General features: G+C 40.5%; 1 protein-coding gene across 1 annotated transcript in view; it reads right to left on the minus strand.

Moving 5' to 3' along the window:
• Positions 1 to 23,026, minus strand: part of LOC124594989 (serine/threonine-protein kinase ATR) — a 353,179-nt gene that overhangs the window by 138,359 nt on the left and 191,794 nt on the right. The window contains exons 21-23 of the mRNA XM_047133527.1: positions 826 to 958; positions 589 to 719; positions 325 to 473 (exon numbers count right to left, since the gene is read on the minus strand). Coding sequence (XP_046989483.1) covers positions 325 to 473; positions 589 to 719; positions 826 to 958 — 413 coding nt within the window. The remainder of the gene's footprint in view (positions 1 to 324; positions 474 to 588; positions 720 to 825; positions 959 to 23,026) is intronic.

A 23,026-nucleotide genomic window follows, 5' to 3' on the forward strand; every position in this document is an offset into this window, starting at 1 on the left:
CTGTTTTTACTCTATAAATGAATACTTAGAACAGTAATCTTGCTATTTGTGTTAAATTGAAAACATTGAGCAATATAATACATTAGGATACTATAGGCCTATGTTAATATATGTTAACAATGTTAACTGATATTTTCCGACATCTGCAACACACTGTGTACCATCGGATCACATGGAATAAATAAATAACAGAGGAAAAGGCACAGCTCATCAATATCTGGTCAACGTTCAAAGCTCCTTTCAGCAGTGGGTTATTTACCTATCTTTCTGAAGTACGAAATTAAATTAATTTTCACTTACTTTCTGTGGTTAAATGTTACTTACCCATATATAGGGCATGGGAAGTCTTCTGGACGTTTCAACACAGACTTGTATGTAGATTTCAGAAGTGGTCTCATAATGTCCTGAACATTCCCCGAAAATTTGTTCCATAATGGTGAATTTTCTGTTATCTGATAAATTTTTAGTAACTCCTACAGTATAAAACAAAGAACGAGATACAAAGACATAATCTTTAAAATCCTACCACAAGGAAATGTGGCTAAATATGCATAACAACAATAATGTACATAACAGTCTGACACAAACCTGTATAGAATATGAGAAGGCATCTACATTTTGAGTAACTTTTGATTTTTGGAAGCCTTTCGCCAATTCAGTTATTGCTGCTACAGCAAAGCTTTCATCCTCAACATCAAGTGAGAAAGTGTATCCTGAACCTATAATCAACCATTCCAACAAATTAATAAAAACTTTGCTTGTTGTCCAAAAGTATCCTCATATCTATTACTACAAAGAATGCAAAGAATATAAAAAACCACACACCAGTATGCTGCAAACGTTCCCGAGTGGGCATTATGCCAGGATCAATTGCACCTAACTCTCCAAGACACCTTCCAGCAGCTAAGCGTACAGCTTCATCATGATCATGACACGATTCCATTAACACTCTCACCAACTGAAAAAAAGATGGAGTACTTAATAGATTACTCACTAAGAATGACTACTGAAAATTCAAATTCTTTTATTTGGCTAATGCTAGTGTAACTAGTGCTAAGGATCACACATTGTAATTTCCTGCTAGAGTACAAATTCTTCTGACTAATTTGATGCTACAATACCTTTTCATATTACATGTTATGCTTTATATACCTGTAACTTTTTACACCCAAAAACCCTGTTAATCTGTTTTAAATATTCTTTTTAATTTGCATTTGCCACTACAATGTTTTGGCTCCAAGTCATCTACCAATGTCAGGTTATCTTCTCCTGGATGTCCCAGTTTGCTATAAGGGCAGCAGAAGTTATGCACAAAACTACTGTCCAATATCCTTGACACCCATTTACTGTAGAATCTTAGTACATATTCTGGTATCAAACACAATTATGTACCTCAAACAGAATTACCTCCTCTGTACAAACAGGCTAGGATTCCAGATGCAATGGTCATGAGAAATCCAACTTCTGCCTGTCTCGCATGACATCATGACGGTTATGGATGAAGACAATCTCACAGATTTTCTTGACATACGAAAAGTATTTGACACTGTATCACATCTACATTAATTATAAAAAGTGAACAAATAAATTGTTAAACGCACACAATTTAAAATTATCGTGGCAATTATATCTCTCTGTTACAATGACACAAACAAGGAAAAAACTTCAGATTTATCTGTAATATACAAAAACTGTGCCACAATTATGATTAAAATTCCTTGAATCATAATGAGGAAATACAAGAACTATACGCAAGGTAGTGTTACACGTCCTTTGTTGTTCCTTATCTATATAAACGATTCAGGGACAATCTGAGCAGCCGTCCTAGTTTGTTTGCATATGACACTGTCACTTATTATCTAGCAAAGTCATCAGAATATCGAAGCAAATTGCAAAACGATTTAGAAAAGTTATCTGCATGGTGCAAAAATTGGCAATTGACCCTAAACAACAAAAAGTGTGAGGTCATCCACATGAGTGCTTTAAGAAATCTGTTAAACTAAATCTTAAGGCCATAAATTCTACTAAATACATGGAATTATAATTATGAACAACTTAAATTGGAAGGAACACATAGAAAATGTTGTGAAGAAAGCTAACCAAATATTGTGTTTTATTGGAAGGACACTTAGACTGCTGTGCGGTGTCAGATCCTTACCAGATAGGATCGATGGAGTACATCGAGAAAGTTCAAAGAAGGGTAGAACGTTTTATACTATTGTGAAATAGGGGAGAGAGTATCACTGAGATAATGCAGGATTTGGGGTGGACATCATTAAAACAATAGCGGTTTTTGTTGCAGTGGAATCTTCTCACGAAATTCTGATCACCAACATTCTCCTTCAAATGCGAAAATATTTTGTTGATGCCGATCTGCTTAGGGAGAAATGGTCATCATAATAAAATAAGGGAAATCAGAGCTTGCATGGAAAGACGCAGGCATTCGTTTTTTCTGCACGCAGTACTAGGTTGGAATAACAGAGAATTATTGTGAAGGTAGTTCAATGAACCCTCTGCCAAGTACTTAAATGTGATTTGTAGAATATCCACTTAGATGTAGACGTATAGAAATATTGGGAAAACAGTTCAAGTGACAGTGTTATGGTAAAAACGGAACACTCCACAGTACTCGTGTTTGTGATAACAGGAATAAACAACAACTACATTGAAAGAAACAAAATTTGTGGTTGTGTGTGTTAATACATCACTAACTGATTACCCAGTGTTGCAAGGATACTGATGTATCACAATCTTATGTCAAATAGGAAAATGAATGTAATATTATTTTTCTGCGTCACTGCCTTTCCATCCTAATTTGGATCACTGATATTTTTCCAGGTAGTAAGTGATAGTGTACCAAGCATGGCTGAAACTGCTCCTTGCAGGACAGAATTATGTTACATATGTCAGTCCCTTTCCACTCTCACAGCCCCAAAACCTGCAATTTTACACCAATTATTTTCACATGTTACTCCTTTTCAGCTCCTACTCACAGTCACAAGGATTAAATGTCACTGTACACTGTCATCAATCAACCACGCTACACTGAAATCTACAGATTCAATACTAATACCAGGTTTTTTGATTATTTTTATGTAACTTCCCAGCCAAGCAATGAAGCCAGTCACAAGCCAAGGGCAGCAAAACTAGATGAAGCTCCCAGCCTGCTTAGAAACTGGTGTATTTGTGTGTACATTTTGTAAACATATAGATGTAATGGCTGACAAAAAATAAACAAATTTATACTGTGTGTACTCTATGCTCTAGTAATACACAGGGTAGATCAAAACACTATATATGCACTTTAAAATCAGCTATACAAACCATACACTTTGAAATCACAATGGGTATGGGTTGAACATGTAGTACAATGGCTGAGCAACAGATGCCAGTAGTGTCGTGTTGTGCCAATGTCAGTGTACAAAGTGAGGCCCTGGCACAAACACAACTAAAGTTCAAGAAGTGAAACAGCATTCTCAAATGGTAAAGGATGTTTGGAACATCAGTTAAGTGCAAGAACATCAGATGCAGGAAAATGGAACTGAGTCACTAACACATGTAAGCATCACTCACCTTTGTAATAAGTTTGAAACTACTTGAACAATTATGTATATGCATAAGGGAAGATCAGGCTGGCCACACACAGCAACATATGATGAAACTGCTCAAGTATTAGAAGCAGTCACAGACTCACCACAGAAATCAACACAACAATGTACATGTGAAGTAGACGTAAATGAAAGAGCCCCATGAAATCCTGTTTATGTCGAGCAAGCGGTCAATGATTCAGGGCTTAATGTCTGGTGTGGGTTATATCAAGGAGACTGACAGGACCTTTCTTTTTCGAAGGTACGATTACTGGCAGCAGTTACCTGAAGATACTGGACACATTAATTTTATCATCCATTCATGCTTTGTTTGGTGTTTTCTTTCTAGAAGATGGCACTCCACTCCCACTTTCATTTGGGTGTGCATGCCTATTTGGAAAACAACACAGCAGGTCATTGGATTGGAAAAAGGGTCCCATTGAGTACTCCACATGTTTCCTGATTTGATTCCACTTTATTTTTACTTGTGGGGTACCTTCAAGTACCAGTGTGCAGCAGAAAGCCACACACAATAGCGAAACTGTGCCATCAAATGATGAAATTGTATATGCAGAATGAAGCTATGAATGAAAATTTGTACCAAGGCTGAGATCCGAAACCAGGTCTCCTGCTGACTTGACAGATGCTATAAGCACTAATCCATCCTGCCACAGTGGCTGTACACCTCAGTACAAACTACCCTAGCATGCCTCCCTCCTCAAATGAAATTTCTGTTCATGCCACCTGGTATTCACATTCCATTTGATTAAAACATCTATGCCTGGGCTTCAGGAAGGATTGCCTGTTTCGTTCAATGATGAGGTGCTATTGCAATACAGTTGGAGGGCCTCTGAAATGGAGATTCAGTTTAGGGGGAATACCAAGTGAGCTGAAGTGCAAATGAAAATTTGAACTGAAGAGGGAGGCATGCTACAGTAGTCCGGGTAGTTGTGCAAAGCCACTGTGCCATGGTGGCGTAATGGTTACAGCATTTGCCTAGTGAACAGGAGACCTGGTTCCAAATCCCGGCCTTGGTACAAATTTTCACTCTTCACTTCAGTATGCATATACATCATAGATGTTTGAGACTTTAAAATGTCTCTGTAACCATATAGTTTTATTTGAAATTGAAATGGCTTGTCAACAAATACCTGAAGCTACTCTGGAAGATGTGACCTTGGATGCGCAGCATCGTGTTTAGAAGTGTTTGGAGGAAGTTGTTTAGCATTTTCAACACTTACTATAGCTGTTTCACATTGATTTACTGTAATACTAATGATAACATATAGACTTACCTTTATCAAAGTGTAAATACATATTTTTATCTACGCCGTACATACTTAAAGATACAGACGGAACACTAAGAATGCAAATCAGCATTTACTACAGCAACTGTCACGAAGAGAGCAAAGAAATAATAAAGAATAGAATAAAAAAAACTACAATTTACTTTTTTATGGCTGAAACTAGAGCTTGTACGATTATAACATCAGTTATATCTAAAAACAAAGATGATGTAACTTACCAAACGAAAGCATTGGTATGTTGATAGACACGCAAACAAATACAAACACACACGCAAATACAAGCTGTCGCAACCCACGGTTGCTTCATCAGGAATGAGGGAAGGAGAGGGAAAGACGAAAGGATGTGGGTTTTAAGGCAGAGGGTAAGGGGTCATTCCAATCCCGGGAGCGGAAATACTTACCTTAGGGGGAAAAACGGACAGGTATAAACTCGCACACACACACACACACACACACACACACACACACACACACATATCCATCTGCACATATACAGACACATGCAGACATTTGTAAAGGCAAAGAGTTTGGCCAGAGATGTCAGTCGAGGCGGAAGTACAGAGGCAAAGATGTTGAATGACAGGTGAGGTATGAGTGGCGGCAACTTGAAATTAGCGGAGGGCAAGTTTCCATCTCCGGAGTTCTGATAGGTTGGCGTTAGTGGGAAGTATCCAGATAACCCGGACGGTGTAACACTGTGCCAAGATGTGCTGGCCGTGCACCAAGGCATGTTTAGCGACAGAGTGATCCTCATTACCAACAAACACTGTCTGCTTGCGTCCATTCATGCGAATAGACAGTTTGTTGCTGGTCATTCCCACATAGAAAGCTTCACAGTGTAGGCAGGTCAGTTGGTAAATCACGTGGGTGCTTTCACATGTGGCTCTGCCTTTGATCGTGTACACCTTCCGGGTTACAGGACTGGAGTAGGTGGTGGTGGGAGGGTGCATGGGACAGGTGTTACACAGGGGGCAGTTACAAGGGTAGGAGCCAGAGGGTAGGGAAGGTGGTTTGGGGATTTCATAGGGATGAACCAAGAGGTTACGAAGGTTAGGTGGACGGCGGAAAGACACTCTTGGTGGGTGGGGAGGATTTCATGAAGGATGGATCTCATTTCAGGGCAAGATTTGAGGAAGTCGTATCCCTGCTGGAGAGCCACATTCAGAGTCTGATCCAGTCCCAGAAAGTATCCTGTCACAAGTTGGGCACTTTTGGGGTTCTTCTGTGGGAGGTTCTGGGTTTGAGGGGATGAGGAAGTGGCTCTGGTTATTTGCTTCTGTACCAGGTCGGGAGGGTAGTTGCAGGACGCGAAAGCTGTTTTCAGATTGTTGGTGTAATGGTTCAGGGATTCCAGACTGGAGCAGATTCGTTTGCCACGAAGACCTAGGCTGTAGGGAAGGGACTGTTTGATATGGAATGGGTGGCAGCTGTCATAATGGAGGTACTGTTGCTTGTTGGTGGGTTTGATGTGGACATATGTGTGAAGCTGGCCATTAGACAGATGGAGGTCAACGTCAAGGAAAGTGGCATGTGATTTGGAGTAGGACCAGGTGAATCTGATGGAACCAAAGAAGTTGAGGTTGGAGAGGAAATTCTGGAGTTCTTCTTCACTGTGAATCCAGATCATGAAGATGTCATCAATAAATCTGTACGAAACTTTGGGTTGGCAGGCCTGGGTAACCAAGAAGGCTTCCTCTAAGTGACCCATAAATAGGTTGGCATATGAGGGGGCCATCCTGGTACCCATGGCTGTTCCCGTTAATTGTTGGTATGTCTGGCCTTCGAAAGTGAAGAAGTTGTGAGTCAGGATGAAGCTGGCTAAGGTAATGAGGAAAGAGGTTTTAGGTAGGGTGGCAGGTGATCAGCGTGAAAGGAAGTGCTCCATCACAGCGAGGCCCTGGACGTGCGGAATATTTGTGTATTACCTTCGTAACCTCTTGATTCATCCCTATGAAATCCCCAAAACCACCTTCCCTACCCTCTGGCTCCTACCCTTGTAACCGCCCCCGGTGTAAAACCTGTCCCATGCACCCTCCCACCACCACCTACTCCAGTCCTGTAACCCGGAAGGTGTACACGATCAAAGGCAGAGCCACGTGTGAAAGCACCCACATGATTTACCAACTGACATGCCTACACTGTGAAGTTTTCTATGTGGGAATGACCAGCAACAAACTGTCCATTCGCATGAATGGACACAGGCAGACAGTGTTTGTTGGTAATGAGGCTCACCCTGTGGCTAAACATGCCTTGGTGCACGGCCAGCACATCTTGGCACAGTGTTACACCGTCCGGGTTATCTGGATACTTCCCACAAACACCAACCTATCAGAACTCCGGAGATGGGAACTTGCCCCTCAGTATATCCTCTCTTCCTGTTACCCACCAGGCCTCAACCTCTGCTAATTTCCAGTTGCCGCCGCTCATACCTCATCTATCATTCAACATCTTTGCCTCTGTACTTCTGCCTCGATTGACATCTCTGGCCAAACTCTTTGGCTTTACAAATGTCTGCTTGTGTCTGTATATGTGCGGATGGACGTGTGTGTGTGTGTGTGTGTGTGTGTGTGTGTGTGTGTGTGTGTGTGTGTGTGTGCGCGCGTGCGCTCGAGTGTATACCTGTCCTTTTTCCCCCTAAGGTAAGTCTTTCCGCTCCCGGGATTGGAATGACTCCTTACCTTCTGCCTTAAAACCCACATCCTTTCGTCTTTCCCTCTCCTTCCCTCTTTCCTGATGAAGCAACCGTGGGTTGCGAAAGCTTGAATTTTGTGTGTGTGTTTGTATTTGTTTGTGTGTCTATCAACATACCAACACTTTTGTTTGGTAAGTTACATCATCTTTGTTTTTAGATATATTTTTCCCACGTGGAATGTTTCCCTCTATTATAACATCAGTTACTTTCGTAACCTCAGCACAAGTTAGTAGTTATTATTGATGTCATTATAGCACGTTTTTGTACATTTATTTTACTGAAATTCTCAATAGTTAAATTTTTTTACGTTAAACTTTTCTTTCAACTGATAAAATGGACAGACTGGCTAGTCACCGTCGATTCACTGTAGAGTGAAGGTAATTTTTTATTAGTTTCAGGTTACAAAAACTTCATTTACTTGATGTGAAGTTGGTGTCCCAAAACATCCCGAAGGTGTTGTATAGGATTCAGGTCACGACTCTGTGCAGACCAGTCCATCACAGGGTAGTTATTGCCGTGCAACAACTCCACCACAGGCCGTGCATTATGAACAGGTGCTCGCTCGTGCTGAAAGATGCAATCGCCATCCCCGAATTGCTCTTCAACAGTGGGAAGCAAGGAGGTGCTTAAAACATCAATGTAGGCCTGTGCAGTGATAGTACTATGCAAAACAACAGGGGTGCAAGTCACCTTCATGAAAAACACAACCACACCATAACACCACCACCTCCGAATTTTACTGTTGGCACTACACACGTTGGCAGATGACCTACACTGGGCATTCGGCATACGCACACCCTGCCATCGTATCGCCACATTGTGTCCTGTGATTTGTCACGCCACACAACATTTTTCCACTGTTCAATCGTCCAATGTTTATGCTCCTTACACCAAGCGAGGCATCATTTGGCATTTACCGGCATGATGTGTGGCTTATGACCAGCCGCTCGACCATTAAAGCCAAGTTTTCTCACCTCCCGCCTAACTGTCATAATACTTGCAGTGGATCCTGATGCTGTTTGGAATTCCTGTGTGATGGTCTGGATAGATGTATGCCTATTACACATTATGATCTTCTTCAAATGTCAGCAGTGTCTGTCAGTCAACACATGAGGTCAGCCCATACGCTTCCGTGCTGTACATGTCCCTTCACCCTTCACAGTCCCACATCGGAAACAGTGGACCTAGGGATTTTTAGGAGTGTGGAAATCTCTTGTGCAAACATATGACACAAGTGACACCCAACCACCTGACCACATTCAACAACTCTGCTCTCTCATGATGTCTGATGGCTACTGAGGTCGTTGATATGGAGTACCTGGTAGTAGGTGGCTGCACAATGCATCTAATATGAAAAACGTACGTTTTTGGGGGTGTCCGGATACTTTTGATCACATACTGTAGCTCAAAAAGGAAAAATCATATATTGCTGGAAGCAGCAAGACAGCTGCAGATCTAATATCAAGGCGTGTCTTGGATGGATCTTGCATAACTTTCGAAGTGCTTGCAAATGTTTCCCCTTTTTCTTTTACAACTTTAACTGAATTATAATTAGCAGTTCAGTAGGTATCAGGAAATTGTTTAAAACTTTTTTTGCCCCCCCCCCCCCCAATTTTTCTTTTTACAAGTAAGTCCCATCTACTCTGAGTTTGCAATACTAAAAAGGAGAAAATGTTGTTTTTATGTTACCTGGTATGTGTGTGTTCTTGAAATGACCTTGGCCATGTTTCCTCAAAACTCACTGGGTGGAAGGGCTATGCTTAGCAACAAACTATTTGGTTCTTGGCACATTAGTTACGGTGACACAATAATTGCTGACTGTGAGCAAAGATTGAACTTTAAGTTCTGCGTTAAGCTCCACAAAATCCCTAGTGAAACTTGGACAACGATTAAGCAAAGCATATGCAGGTGAGGCACTTTCAATAAGTCATATTTTTGAGTGACAAAAAAGATTTCATGAAGGCAGAGAATCAGTGAAAGACAATCCCAGGAGCTGGTCACTGCCTACAGCACATACCAATGCAAACATAGAGCGTGTAAGGCAGTTACTACAAAAAGACCATCCTGTAACAGTATGTGTGATATCAGAAGAACTTAATTTGAATCATAACGTGTATCACAAGCCTTTACGCAAAGATTTAGGGAAATGGAAACTTAATGCAAATCTCATCTATCACAATGATGAACAGAATGAGGAAAGATGAAGAATTTCTGCTGAACTACTGGATAAAGCCAGGTGTGATCACACATTTCTGTCAAAGATTATTGTTGGGGATGAAAGTAGTGCTAACAGTATGACCCTCACATGAAATGCAAAAGTACAAGAGTTCTAGATCGCCAGTATCACAAACAGTGAAACGACAGCGTTCGAGAACAACGACAATGTTGATCGCATTCCTTGACAGTAAAGTGTAAGTCCACTTCAGTATGTTCATCCAGGTTTAACAGTGAACCAAACTCTTTACATGGAAGTCTCGAAATGTTTGATACAAGCAATTCCACCTTACCGCCCAGATTTGTACTTCTCAGAACTGTTTCTTACTGCATCACAATGCAAGACCTCATAGTGCCTTTCTCTATTATCGAGTATCTGGCCAGACTTTCTATTATTGCCACCCCACATCTGCAATATTCACCCGACCTCTAGCCCTGTGATTTTTCTTCTTTCTGCGAGTGTAAAGGTTGCTAAAGGGAAAAATTCATCATAAATTTGCAGACATCCAATGGGTTGTGATAAATGAGCTAAAAAGCATCACAGTTGAAAATTTCCCTGCTTGTTTCCAAGACCTCCATAAACGTTGGCAACTGTGTATAGATAGCTAAGGGGACTACTTCAATGGCAACTAGGAACATTACTTGTTAAGTGCAACTTTCTAAAAAAAAAAAAAAAAAATAATCCTGACCTGGAACTTTTCTGAGAACAGGACTATATGTAGAAGATAAAAAGAATGAATGTAACTTCTCTACAGTTCCAAAGCAGGTATGCTAGATAGAACACATGAGAATTCATGGACTCCACAAAGGTTTAAGGAATGATTGCCGTACGGACCATACTGTACTTTTGGATTGACTTCTCGAATTTTTTGTTGTGTTCCTACATCTACACCTAAAATTGGTGAGGTATTATCATAACCTTGAGTACTGTACAAAGAAATATGCAGCCCATCTTTTTCCAGCTGCTGTTTGATATCTTTTGATATATATTCCAGTTCATCTAGTTTGATTTTTTATTCATAAAATACACTACACAATACTTATGTATAACATTTGAAAAAGTAATTTTTAGTATGTAATGCTTTAGTTAAAAAATTGATAGATCATTGGTAAGCTCTTCCCTGCACTTATGCATGGTCTTCTTCTTCTTCTTCTTCTTCTTCTTCTTCTTTTTTTTTTTTTTTGGTACTTATAGGTATCAAGAATGTTTCATGCAGAATAATTGCGTCAAGCTGACAACTGGTTATCACTCTACATTTTTAAGTTTTATGCAATATTTTACAAAAATTTTAAAAATTCTAAACACATCCATTGACAATAGCCAAAGCCTGATATTAGGTAAGTGGGTACCTTTGTTTATATTTTTCACACATGTGACAATGCTGATGGAATACACTCTCTGAAAGCTTTGAGCTAGCAGGAGCAAAATACAGGGACCAAAAAGCTACTTACAACTTGTACATAAACAAGACGACAGTAATGACAGTCAAGGGGCATGGAGGGGAAGCAGTGATTGAGAAGGAAGTGAGACAGGTTGTAGCCTATCCCTGATGTTATTCAATCTGTACACTGAACAAGTAATAAACAAAACCAAAGAAAATTTGGAGAAGGAATTAAAGTTCAGGGAAGAAATAAAAACTTTGAGATTTGTTGACGATGATGTAATTCTGTCAGAGACAGCAAATGACTTGGAAGAGCAGCTGAATGGAATGGACAGTGTCGCGAAAGGATATAAGATGAACATCAAAAATACCAAAACAATGGTAATAGAATGTAATCAAATTACATCAGGTGATGCTGAGGGAATTAAATTAGAAAATGACACACTAAAAGTAGCAGATGAGTTTTGCTTTTAGGCAGTAAAATCACTGATGATGTCCTGAGCTGAGAGGATACAAACTGTTGACTGGTAATGGCAGGAAAAGATTTTCTGAAGAAAAGGAATTTGTTAATATCAAATATAGATTTAAGTGTTAGGAAATCTTCACTAAGATATTTATCTGGAGCGTAGGCATGTATGGAAGCGAAATGTGAACAATAAACAATTCAGACAAGAAGCAAAGAGATGCTTTTGAAATGTGATACTACAGAAGAACACTGAAGATTTCATGTGCAAATTGCGTAACCAACAAGGAGGTACTGAATTGAATTAGGGAAAGCTTGACTAAACAAAGGTATTGAATATTAGGGCACTTTTTGAGACATCAAGGGATCACCAATTTAGTATTCGAGGGATGTGTAAGGGCAAAAATTGTAGAGGCAGACCATATGATGAATACAGTAAGCACATTCAAAAAAACATAGGCTGGAACAGTTATTCAGAGAAAAGATGCTTGCACAGGATAGAGTAGCAAGGGGAGCTACCTGTACTCCAACCTGCTTTTTATTTACTGAATGTATTTTAGCCTTGTGGATTTGATTAAAAATGATCTGGTCGGGAGGGGGGGTCCGGAAGGAGGCCTCCAAATCACAAGGCCCTCAAGATTTGTTTGGAGGTCTCCCAGGACAAGAGACCCCCTCACACACCCAGCCCACATAGCAGCAGGTAGGTGTAGGTGGAGAGTCACTGCAAGCAAATTTTACCCAGGTGCATGGCTGTTGCTGACTGTTTGTGGAATTTGATGTCACCATGGCATGGAGTCAGGGGCCACAAAATAGTAATGACACCAAATGAAAGTTAAAAATGAAATGAGAACATGCAACTAAATGCCCAGTTGGTAAACAGGATGGTACCTGAGATACTGACAAGAATAGTACTTGAGATAATGATGATTTACGATTTTCATTAGCTAATAACTCCTGTAAACACATTAAGCAATTTTAAAGAACGAAGTGTCCACAGATAGCACCTGAACAGGTTCAGAATTTCTATTAATATAATACATATTGAGATATGATCCAGAATGTTACTTCCAAGAACTAAAAACATATTTTAATGCAAAATAAATCAATAGGAAATAAATATAGTGACAGTATGAGAAAGTAAACTAAATGGCTCTGAGCACTATGCGACTTAACTTCGGAGGTCATCAGTCGCCTAGAACTTAGAACTAATTAAACCTAACTAACCTAAGGACGTCACACACATCCATGCCCGAGGCAGGATTTGAACCTGCGACCGTAATGGTCGCTCGGCTCCAGACTGTAGCGCCCAGAACCACACGGCCACTTCGGCCGGCCGAAAGTAAACTAACATAGCTATTTATAAACTTGTTAGTTTCATGGTGGTCAGTAATAGACAGCAGATAAGTTAATTATATCACTGATTAGAATGTAAACAATGAGACAACCATAAGGACTTCAGCAAAAATCTGCCTTGCACAGGAAAGCTGGTGAGATTCACGTGTAATATCTGTAGCAGCAATAAGTTCAACATAAATTTTTGAGTGTGGTGATGCTGACTAGAAACAGATTGTTTTCACAGACCACCAGAAATAGATGTACATACTGATGAGCAATTACAGTGACTACAATTATTTGGGTAACAGTTTCATGAGCTTGTGAATTTTCTGACAGCTAGTCTGATGAACCTTGAAATTCCGGCAGAATTGGATTTGTATGTATGAATTTTTCCACAGCTAGTTCTGTAAAATTCTAACTTTGAGCTGCGTTGCGTTTGGACTTGTGAATTCTTCATATAACTTCAGGAATTTGAACTCTGAACAGTATCGTGCTGTGCTGGACTTTTGTAATCTAACGAGTGACTCCATGTGTCATGGTTTCTCTCACAATGTTAAAGAAAGGTTTATTAATGGTTTTTATTTCTAAATGATAACCAGCTGGTTTAGAATATTATGCACACCACTGACTGTAATCCTGCCTGCAACTGATAATTATTAGAAGTTAACAGAACAATTTACAGGGAATTGTGGCAGGTGCGGGAACATCCTCTAGACCAAACAATGTCAACATACATTAAATCGGCCATACATTTTGTAAAACCTTTGACTTGCAGAACGCTAAGCACTACATGCAGGTGAGAACTTCACACATGTGAAATCATGTTTCCAGGACAGTGTTTCACAAACTGATTGGTGCAGGAATTTGTGAAGGCAATTGCAGACGGTGGCAGCAGCAGTATCATAAGTCAACAGGTAACAATTCCAGACCATCTAGCAGTTGACAACAGACTTCCTGGCAGATTAAAACTGTGTGCTGGACCAAGACTCAAACTTGTCCCAAGTTAGAGTCTCAGTTCGTCACACAGTTTTAATCTGCCAGGAAGTTTGATATCAGCGAACACTCTGCTGCAGAGTGGAAATTTCATTCTTGATGACAACAGCATTCAATGGTTCCTAGAGGCTGCAACAGGGTATAAAACATGCCCAACAGCAAGCAGTCGACAGCAAACAGCTGGGGATGCACGAGAGCAGTCCATCTCACCTCATCTCATCTCATCACCAGGGAGGTGACTGTGGCTGCAGAGTAACGTTGTGGGTCATTGAATAAGTTAAAGGAAGCAGCAGTGCACAATTTTCTTGTTAGGCACAGCGATGAAAAAGAAATGTGAGTCTGTAGCTAGTGGAAGTGAGCCTGAGACTCCAAAATGACATGCTGAAATAGGCACAATTTCAGGAATCCCTGTGTTCAGAGGAATATTGTGTCAACTGAATGTTATTATAGGAAATTTTAAAGTTGATTTGGACAATTCAGTGGGGGGTTTGAAACATGACCTTAAAAAGATATGAGTGGTTTGAAAAATAATATGGCGTATTCTATGGACAATTTAAAGAAGATATGCTTAATGTGAAAACTGACTACCACTGGGAACATTGGCGATAAAATTATTGATTTAAATAGCAAGTTTGGCAGAGTAGAGCAGAAGCTGCTGTCAAGGGCTAAAGCATTTGGAACTGAATTAAGGGGAAAAATTGATTTCAGCAAGCAGAAGTGTGCTGCTAGGGATGTAGAGATGAAGCAGGCTCTAGGAGAAATGAATGAGCATTGTGGTTTCCAATGATGAAACCAGGTCTGTTCTGAGAAGCAAAATGGCAAGCACAGCTGAAAGTCTGTGGAAGGGAATAGAAGAAAAAGCCACAATAAGAAAACGTCGACCAGAAAAGATCACTAAACTAAATAATAGAATACGCAATTTAGAATTGGGTATTGTCTCTGCCAATGTGGTATGGCGTGTCATACAATTTTCTACTACTAAAAGCTCTAAAAGTGATAGCAAAAATCATGCAGTAGATGTTTTGGATTCTTGTAAGGATTGTTTTATACATGGTGTGAATGATGAAGCAAAAATCAAATTTGTAAAAAATTACTGCAGAGATTGGCATAATCTTTGGCTAACCAAAATACCAATCAATTTAATATGTATGACAAGTTTGAACAAATGATTTTAAATAGATACTGGAGTCAAACTAAGCAATTTAGCTTCACAATAAAATTTCGTATAGATCAGTATACAGGGCAGGAATATATTCATTCAGTGAGGAAATTCTGCCAGGAGGAATTAAGTAAGCTGGTACATCTTGATGGGTCCCTTGGTACATGGCATATATATCAATATTAAAAAGAAGGTTATCAGAGACTCTATAATGGTCACTAATCGAGTGCTCTACTGACGCAGTAGGAAGGTTCTTAAGACTTTAATTAGACGATGGATCAAGCAAAATGTCAGCCCAAATTGGGTAAATAATCAAAATAACAGCCAGGGACACAAGAACAGCAACAGACAGGCTAGGAAGTGGCAAAATAATAATACTAGTAGAAACAGGCATCACGATGGAAACTGAAGAAGCAACAAAAGAAGATTTAACTAGCGAAAGAGATCACTGGAAAAATAATAACAGAAATAAGCACAGGCAGGTTCCAGATAACAGACCAAAAATTTAAGGACAAGCAAGCACAGTGTTCCAGAAATTGAAAACTGTTCTAGTTAGGGTCAGAAATGGAACAAGAAAGTATGACTTGAACAGGACCAGAAGAAGGAATTTTAATGAGTACAACAACAACAGATTTTATAATAATAGTAATAAAGAGCAGAAATGACAGAGGTTTTGTAAAATGGTTGAAATCATGCGAGACAATTATTTATGAGGAAATTTGTTTCAATATAACGATAAAATAAAAATAAATAAAGGCAGAGCTTGTGGAACAGCAAAAAGTAAAAAAGAAGAATTTAATATTTAAAGATTACAAGCTGATACCTGTAAGATTGTGTAAATTGAAGATGATAGTGTGGGACTAGCAGCTTTAATGTCATGTAATAATTCACAGTTAGAACAGCTGCGATACCACATTAAATAAATATGAGTTGTAATGAGCTGAACGAATGTGTGAACAGCAACACTAATAATATCGAATTAGGTGCAATAGGGTCATCCACCATTGTAGATGATGTAAGTTGTGTGCATATCGCAGAGCTTGTGTCAGATGTTTTTGTGGCCAGAAATGTACAGGAAGGTGCATGTCCCACAAACGAGGTTAGTCGCCTGCAGATAGTGGAACTGTAAGAATAGCTTTTGCAAATGGGCATTTAGAGGGAAGTGCTTGTGCCAATGATATTTGTGTTGTACAGAGAATGGATGCAGTTGATGATGATGATGATGATGATGATGATGATGATGATATGAATAAACTGCATCGTACACTGGAGACCAAGAGCTTATGGTTGTTGAAAATGACTCAATAAATGACTGGATGAGAAAATATCAAAATAATGAGGCCAGTGGATAGCTCATATTCAATGCTATCATTTGCTAACTGCTGAAAACTGGGAGGAACAAAAAGTTTTGTTTTGCAGTGAAGCTAGGAGGACTAAGTACAAAAAATTTTACTTTAAGAGATTCTTTAACATAATTTTTTTCGGGGATGGGGGTGGTTAATATTCACAATAATTTAAAGGGAAGCAAATTTTTTTAATGGTTTCGGGTTGTATTAGGAGATAGAGGTGGATCTTTTAACAGAGACAGAACTGAAATAACATGTTACAGAGGATTCAGATTGCGGTTAATGTTAAAGAGGGTAATGTAAGTGAGGAGGAGGAAGAGATTAGTGTTTAACGCCCCGTCAACAATGTCATTAGCGACAGAGCACAAGCTCGGGTTAGGGAAGTATGGCGAAGAAATTCAACCATGCCCTTTCAAAGAAACTGTCCCGGCATTTGCCTGAAAGAATTTACGGAAATCACAGAAAACCTAAATCAGGATGGCCGGAGACGGGATGGAACCGTCATCCTCCCGAATGTAAGTGAGGTTGCTTTGGTAGACACTGGTAATACAATATACATTATATAAGAAAGTTCCATGAATTTGTTAAAAATCAATATATTGTAGAGCTTTCGGTTGCAGGAGTAAAAATAAAGGATGCCCACGGAATTACAGCATAGTAGAAAGGAAAAAAGGTGTATCAGATGTAGTCACAGAAAGAGAAAAACTAAATCAATTTTTAACAGTGTAGGAAGAGACAGATTGCTACTTACTGTAAATAAGACTTGTTAAGATGCAGACGGGGATAATTAAAATTACATAAAGCTTTCAGCCACAGCCTTCATCAGTAAAAGAGAAAGACACATAATTCATATACATTCCGGCCTGATATGCTGAAGTTGGCAGTTATGTGTGTGTGAGGTGTGTGCTACACCTCACACACACATAACCGCCAACTTCAGCATATCAGGCCGGAATGTAACTACCATGTGGGATGCAAGAAGCACTGTGGAGGGGGCAGGGAAGGGTAAGGATAGTAGTGTATGGGAGTGGAGAGAGACAACATTGTCTGGTGGAGTATGCATGGACTAGATTGCCCAGCAGGTGCAGCATCAGAATGTTGTGGGGCTGCAAGGTACAGATAAAGAGCGCAAAAAAGGAGGGGGAATGTGGGTGGATGTGTTGGCAGGGTGTGATATGAGATTGGGGAGGAGATGATAGGACACAGGGGAGACAAAACTGTTGGGTGGAGGGTGTGGAGACAGTATGTTATCAGTTGTGGCTGGGTTAATTATGTGGGCGGAGAATATGTTGTAAGGATAGTTCCCATCTGCACAGATCAGAAAAGCTGGTCGTGGGGGGAAAAAACAAGATAGCTCAGGTAGTAAGCAGTTTTTGAAATCAAGCTTCTTATGTTCAGCTGCATGTTGAGCCACAGGATGGTCTACTTTGCTCCTGGCCACAGTATGGTTGGCTGTGGACATTCATCCTGGTGGACAGTTGGTTGGTAGTCATGCCAACAGAAAAGCTGTGGAATGATTGCAGCAGAGCTGGCAAATGGCATGGCTACTTCCACAGGTGGCCTGGCCCCTGGTGGGGTAGGATAAACCTGTGGAGTACTGGAATAGGAAGTGCTGGGTGGGTGGATTGGGTATGTCTTGCACCTGGGTCTTACACAGGGATATGATACTTGTGATGACGGGTTGTGATTGGTAGAGGAATAGGGAGGGACTAGGATGTTGTGGAGGTTGGGTGAGTGACGGAACACCACTTTAGGGAGGTGGGAAGTTTCTCAGGTAGGATGTCCCTCATTTCAGGGCATGATGACAGGCAATCAAAGCCGGGGCAAAGGATGTGGTCCAGTCATTCCAGTCCTTTATGGCTGGTTCTTGGGGGGTGGTGGGAGGATTGGAAGTGTGAGTGGAAATGGGACGAGAGATCTGTTTGTGGATTAGGTCTAGGTTAGTGCCTTTCATGGGCATGAGGAATGTTGGTGTATGGGGAGGTGGCATCAACAGTGATGAGTAGAGGAGAGAGTCACGAAGGATGTGTTAGGTGTCTTTGCCATGGGAGGCTAGCCTCCCAAAACACCAAACTCCTAGTATGGTCAGGTTCACTGATGATATTTCCTTGATCTGGACTCAGGGCCGGAACATCCTACCTCTGTTCCTTCACACCTCAACACCTTCTCTTCCATTCGCTCCTCAATCCAGCATGACACCTTCCTAGACGTTTATCTTCTCCTCTCTGATGGTTCCATCCACACCTCTGTCCACACCAAACCCACCAACGACCAACAGTACACGCATTTTGTCAGCTGTCATCTCTTCCATGCCAAAAACACCCTCACATACAACCTGGCCACCCGGGGACAGCATATCTGCAGTGACAAAAACTCCCTTCCTCAGTATGCTGACATCTCAGCAAGGCCTTCACAGACATGCACTAACCCAGATCTAATCTGCAAACAGATCTCACATCCCTTTTCCACTCACACTTCCAGTCCTCCCACCACCCCCAAGAACCAGTCATAAAGGAGTCTCCCCCTTCATCATCCAGTAGCATCCCAGACTGGAGCCGGCCGGTGTGGCCGAGCAGTTCTAGGCACTTCAGTCTGGAACCACACTACCGCTACGGTCGCAGGTTCGAATCCTGCCTCGGGCATGGATGTGTGTGATGTCCTTAGGTTAGTTAGGTTTAAGTAGTTCTAAGTTCTAGGGGACTGATGACCTCCGATGTTACGTCCCATAGTGCTCAGAGCCATTTGAACCATTTGAACTCAGACTGGAATGACTGGACCACATTCTTTGCCCGGCTTTGATTACCTGTCATCATGCCCTGAAATGAGGGATATCCTACCTGAGAAACTTCCCACCTCTTCTAAAGTGGTGTTCCATCACTCACCCAACCTCCACAACAACCTAATCCATCCTTATGCCACTACCAATCACAACCCCTCATCACAAGGATCATATCCCTGTGGAAGACCCAGGTGCAAGACATACCCAATCCACCCACCCAGCACTTCCTATTCCAATTCTGTCAAAGATTTATCCGACACCACCAGGGTTGTGAAGACAAAACATTTGAACTGAATGCTGGAGATGGCAGGATGAATGCGAAATTTAAGAGGACGTTAACTGGAGAGAACTTGATGACTAATTTGCAGATGGTTCAATGAGAGATGTGTTAAAGGTTGTTGAATAAATGAATATGAAAATGAGTGACATAAAGCTTATAAATGAAAATGATAACGCAGAACTGTTTCAATTGGTGTACAATAACAGGGATTTGTTCTCAAAAATACCATGGTGGTGACAAACTTGGTGTACTCATCCACAGTAAAACAACATGGGTCCATAAAAAATTAGGTCTTATCCTAAAGCACCAGCAAATAGGAGAGCTGTAAGAACTGACTTATAGTAAATGTGAGGTTTGCATATTATTGACAAGTGAATTCTGTAACCCCATAGTAGTTGTGAAGAAAAAAGGATAAGTCAGTCAATATAGTTTTAGATGCTAGGAAATTAAGTAATAATTAAGGTAACGGACTACCCCCAAAACAAGGTCAAGCTAATTCAGGGTTTTTATAAAGTCACATTAATGTCCCAAGTGTGGATCTTACTGGTGAGTTCCAACAATGCCCATTGGCAGAGGAGAGCAGAAAATACACGGCTTTTCTATTTGAAGATACGAAATACCATTACAAAGTAGCACCTTTTGGTCTATGCATATCTACTACTGCATTCATAAGGGTGTAGTGTTCTTGGCAGTGAACTTATAAAGCAGCTCACAATTTACGTTTATGATGCACTGGTAATGACAATTTGGCAGGAGTGCTAAAATTTGTTAGAGGTTATGTTCACCATTCTGCAAGAAGAGATGATGAAACTTAAACTCATGAAATGTGAATTGAAGTGTGTGCACGAATAATGCTGTAAGGGACAATTTGTAGAATGGCGTGGAATAATGTTGTATACAGCAGTCTGCTTTGTCTACTGTAACAGTTGTCCTGTTTACCATCTGAAAGCAGCATTAAACAGCAAGGAGACTTGAGCAGTTTTCGCACCTCTGTATGAATAATGCTGTATGTTACAAGAATGGTGGAGTGTCGCAAGGTAATACAAAATATGCGATACAGCACTATTTGTGAACACACTTCAATTTGTAAAAGCTGAGTTACAGTTTTACGACATATTCCATCATTAAAAGGAGTTGTGACCTGTGAATTTGTCACACAGCTTCATGAACTTTAACTTTGAGTGGTATTGTGGTGTGCCACGCTTAGTACTTTTGCAGTCTAGCTAGTGACTATCTGTCGTCGTCTCTCTCATGATTTTCAACAAAGGTTTAATGCACATTTTTATTTCTAGCCAGTAATTAGCTGGTGTTAAGATATTTATTTACAGCTCTAAACACAAACATAACCAACAAACATTAAATTATCACACATTTAACAAACCTTATGACTTGCCAGAACTGTAAGGAATGAGTGCAGAGAAGTACATCGCAAATGTCATAAAAACTGGCCTTTCACAAAATCAAACAATGGTAAATCCAGGATGGAAAGTAACAATATAATGTAAATGATAGTGACTACTCACCACACAGCAGAAATGCTGAGTCGCAGAAAGGCACAACAAAAAAAACTGTCAGAAAGTTAGCTTTCGGCAGACAAGACCTTTGTCAAAAAAAACACACACACACACACACACACACACACACACACACACACACAACTCACAAGCACACAATCAGTCTCTGTGAGCCCTCAGTCTGGCTCTAACTGTCAGACTGTGCTCACGCGCGCGCACGCGCGTGTGTGTGTGTGTGTGTGTGTGTGTGTTGTCTATTTTTAGCAAAGGCTTTGGTGTCCAAAAGATAACTTTCCAACAGTTTCTTTGTTGTGACTTTCTGCAACTCAGCATCTCCACTATATGGTGAGTAGCTTCTACCCTTTTCATTATATTGGTCTTTGTCAAAGTTGATTATGTCAGTGGATTTCCCTACTTGCAGTCCATATTGTCACTAGACTGATCCCTCACGCTTCTCTGTTCTGCTTACACATTTTTTCTTAGTGCATCACATGCCCACAATGCCACCAGGCAGCATTCGATATCAGGTTGGTCGGTAGACATCATATTTCAGTTTATTAGTGCATATTCATTTTCCTGTATATAGATCTCTTCGAGTGTCACAATTTAACAAGTACCATTAATATTAAGAGATTTGTACAGGCATCTGTTATCTGCTTCAGATGTCATTTCTTTCAAAAGCCTTACTAGTTCTGTACTTCTATCGATGCTGTATACAGAATGCACCAGTTTCTGTATGCTGTGATGTACAGATTTTTTATTTCCAGGTTTTTAATGTCTGTGATAATTATCTTGCAAGATAAACGTAAACGATAAATCTACAGGACAATTATAATTAAAGTTAAACTTTCAAAATGCTGTAGAAATAACACCATTGGTCAGAATGATGCCAAACTGGAGCAGAATATTATCGGGGAAGGGGGAAAACATATGGCAGAAGAAAAAAAAAAAGTATGAAAATTGATCAATAGATAGTTCTGTTTGTGTCAGCATAAATAAATGAAAATACCTGTCATGCGCACGACCCATTGAAGTTGGTATAAACACCCCGGGTACACAGCTTTCCCTCTTTTCGCATCTGCGACATTTGCCAAGACTGTCTCAATACAGGATCATGCTCTGCTTGTATAGCTTTACTACAAGAATGATTACTGTGCATGTCACTCTGCAGAAGTTGCAGACACTGAAGGGTTCGAAAAAAGGTGTTAGTCCAAAGACTGCCGTGGGTCTGGAGAAAATGATTCAGAAATTGGAAAAGATGTGTTCTTTTGGTGTGCAACCTTGTTAAAGGGGAGAAACGATCTGATCTGACGTCTGTGGAAACAGTGGCCACAGCACTGCAGGAGGAGACAAGTGGTGGTGCACAAAAGTGTAGTGCACAGCGAATTGCCCGAACATTGGACATACCCATGAGCATGGTGTGTAAAATCCTATGAAACGTCCTTCTTTGCAATCCATTCAGAATTAAGAGTTACTTCCTATAGTTACTTCCTGTTGACCTGCCAGCAAGAGAGACCTTTGCTTTAGAATTTCTTGCTTGCATAGAAGTGAACAACGAGTGGCCGTGGAAGATTTTGTGGACAGACGAAGCCCACTTCCATCTGACAGGATACATCAATACACAGAATTGTTGAATATGGGCAACGGAAAATCCACATGCAAATCAACCAGTATCACTTCACCCTGAAAATGTTACTGTGTGGCGCAGGTTTACAGCATCATTTATCATGGGGCCATATTTTTCTGAAGAGACAGATGCTTCTGGTCCTGTTACCTGTACCATCACTGGTAAGCGCAACCACGTCATTCCAGTTCTCCAACAACGTGGATGTGTGGATGGGATCATTTTCATGCAAGATGGCGCACCTCCACACATTGCAAATCCAGTTAAGCAGTTGCTGAAGCGCCATTTCGAAAATGCTAGAATTATCAGCTGCCATTTCCCTACAGTCTGGCCGTCCCGATCACCTGACCT

The sequence above is a fragment of the Schistocerca americana genome, chromosome 2 (assembly GCF_021461395.2).
Source record: "Schistocerca americana isolate TAMUIC-IGC-003095 chromosome 2, iqSchAmer2.1, whole genome shotgun sequence".
NCBI lineage: Eukaryota > Metazoa > Arthropoda > Insecta > Orthoptera > Acrididae > Schistocerca > Schistocerca americana.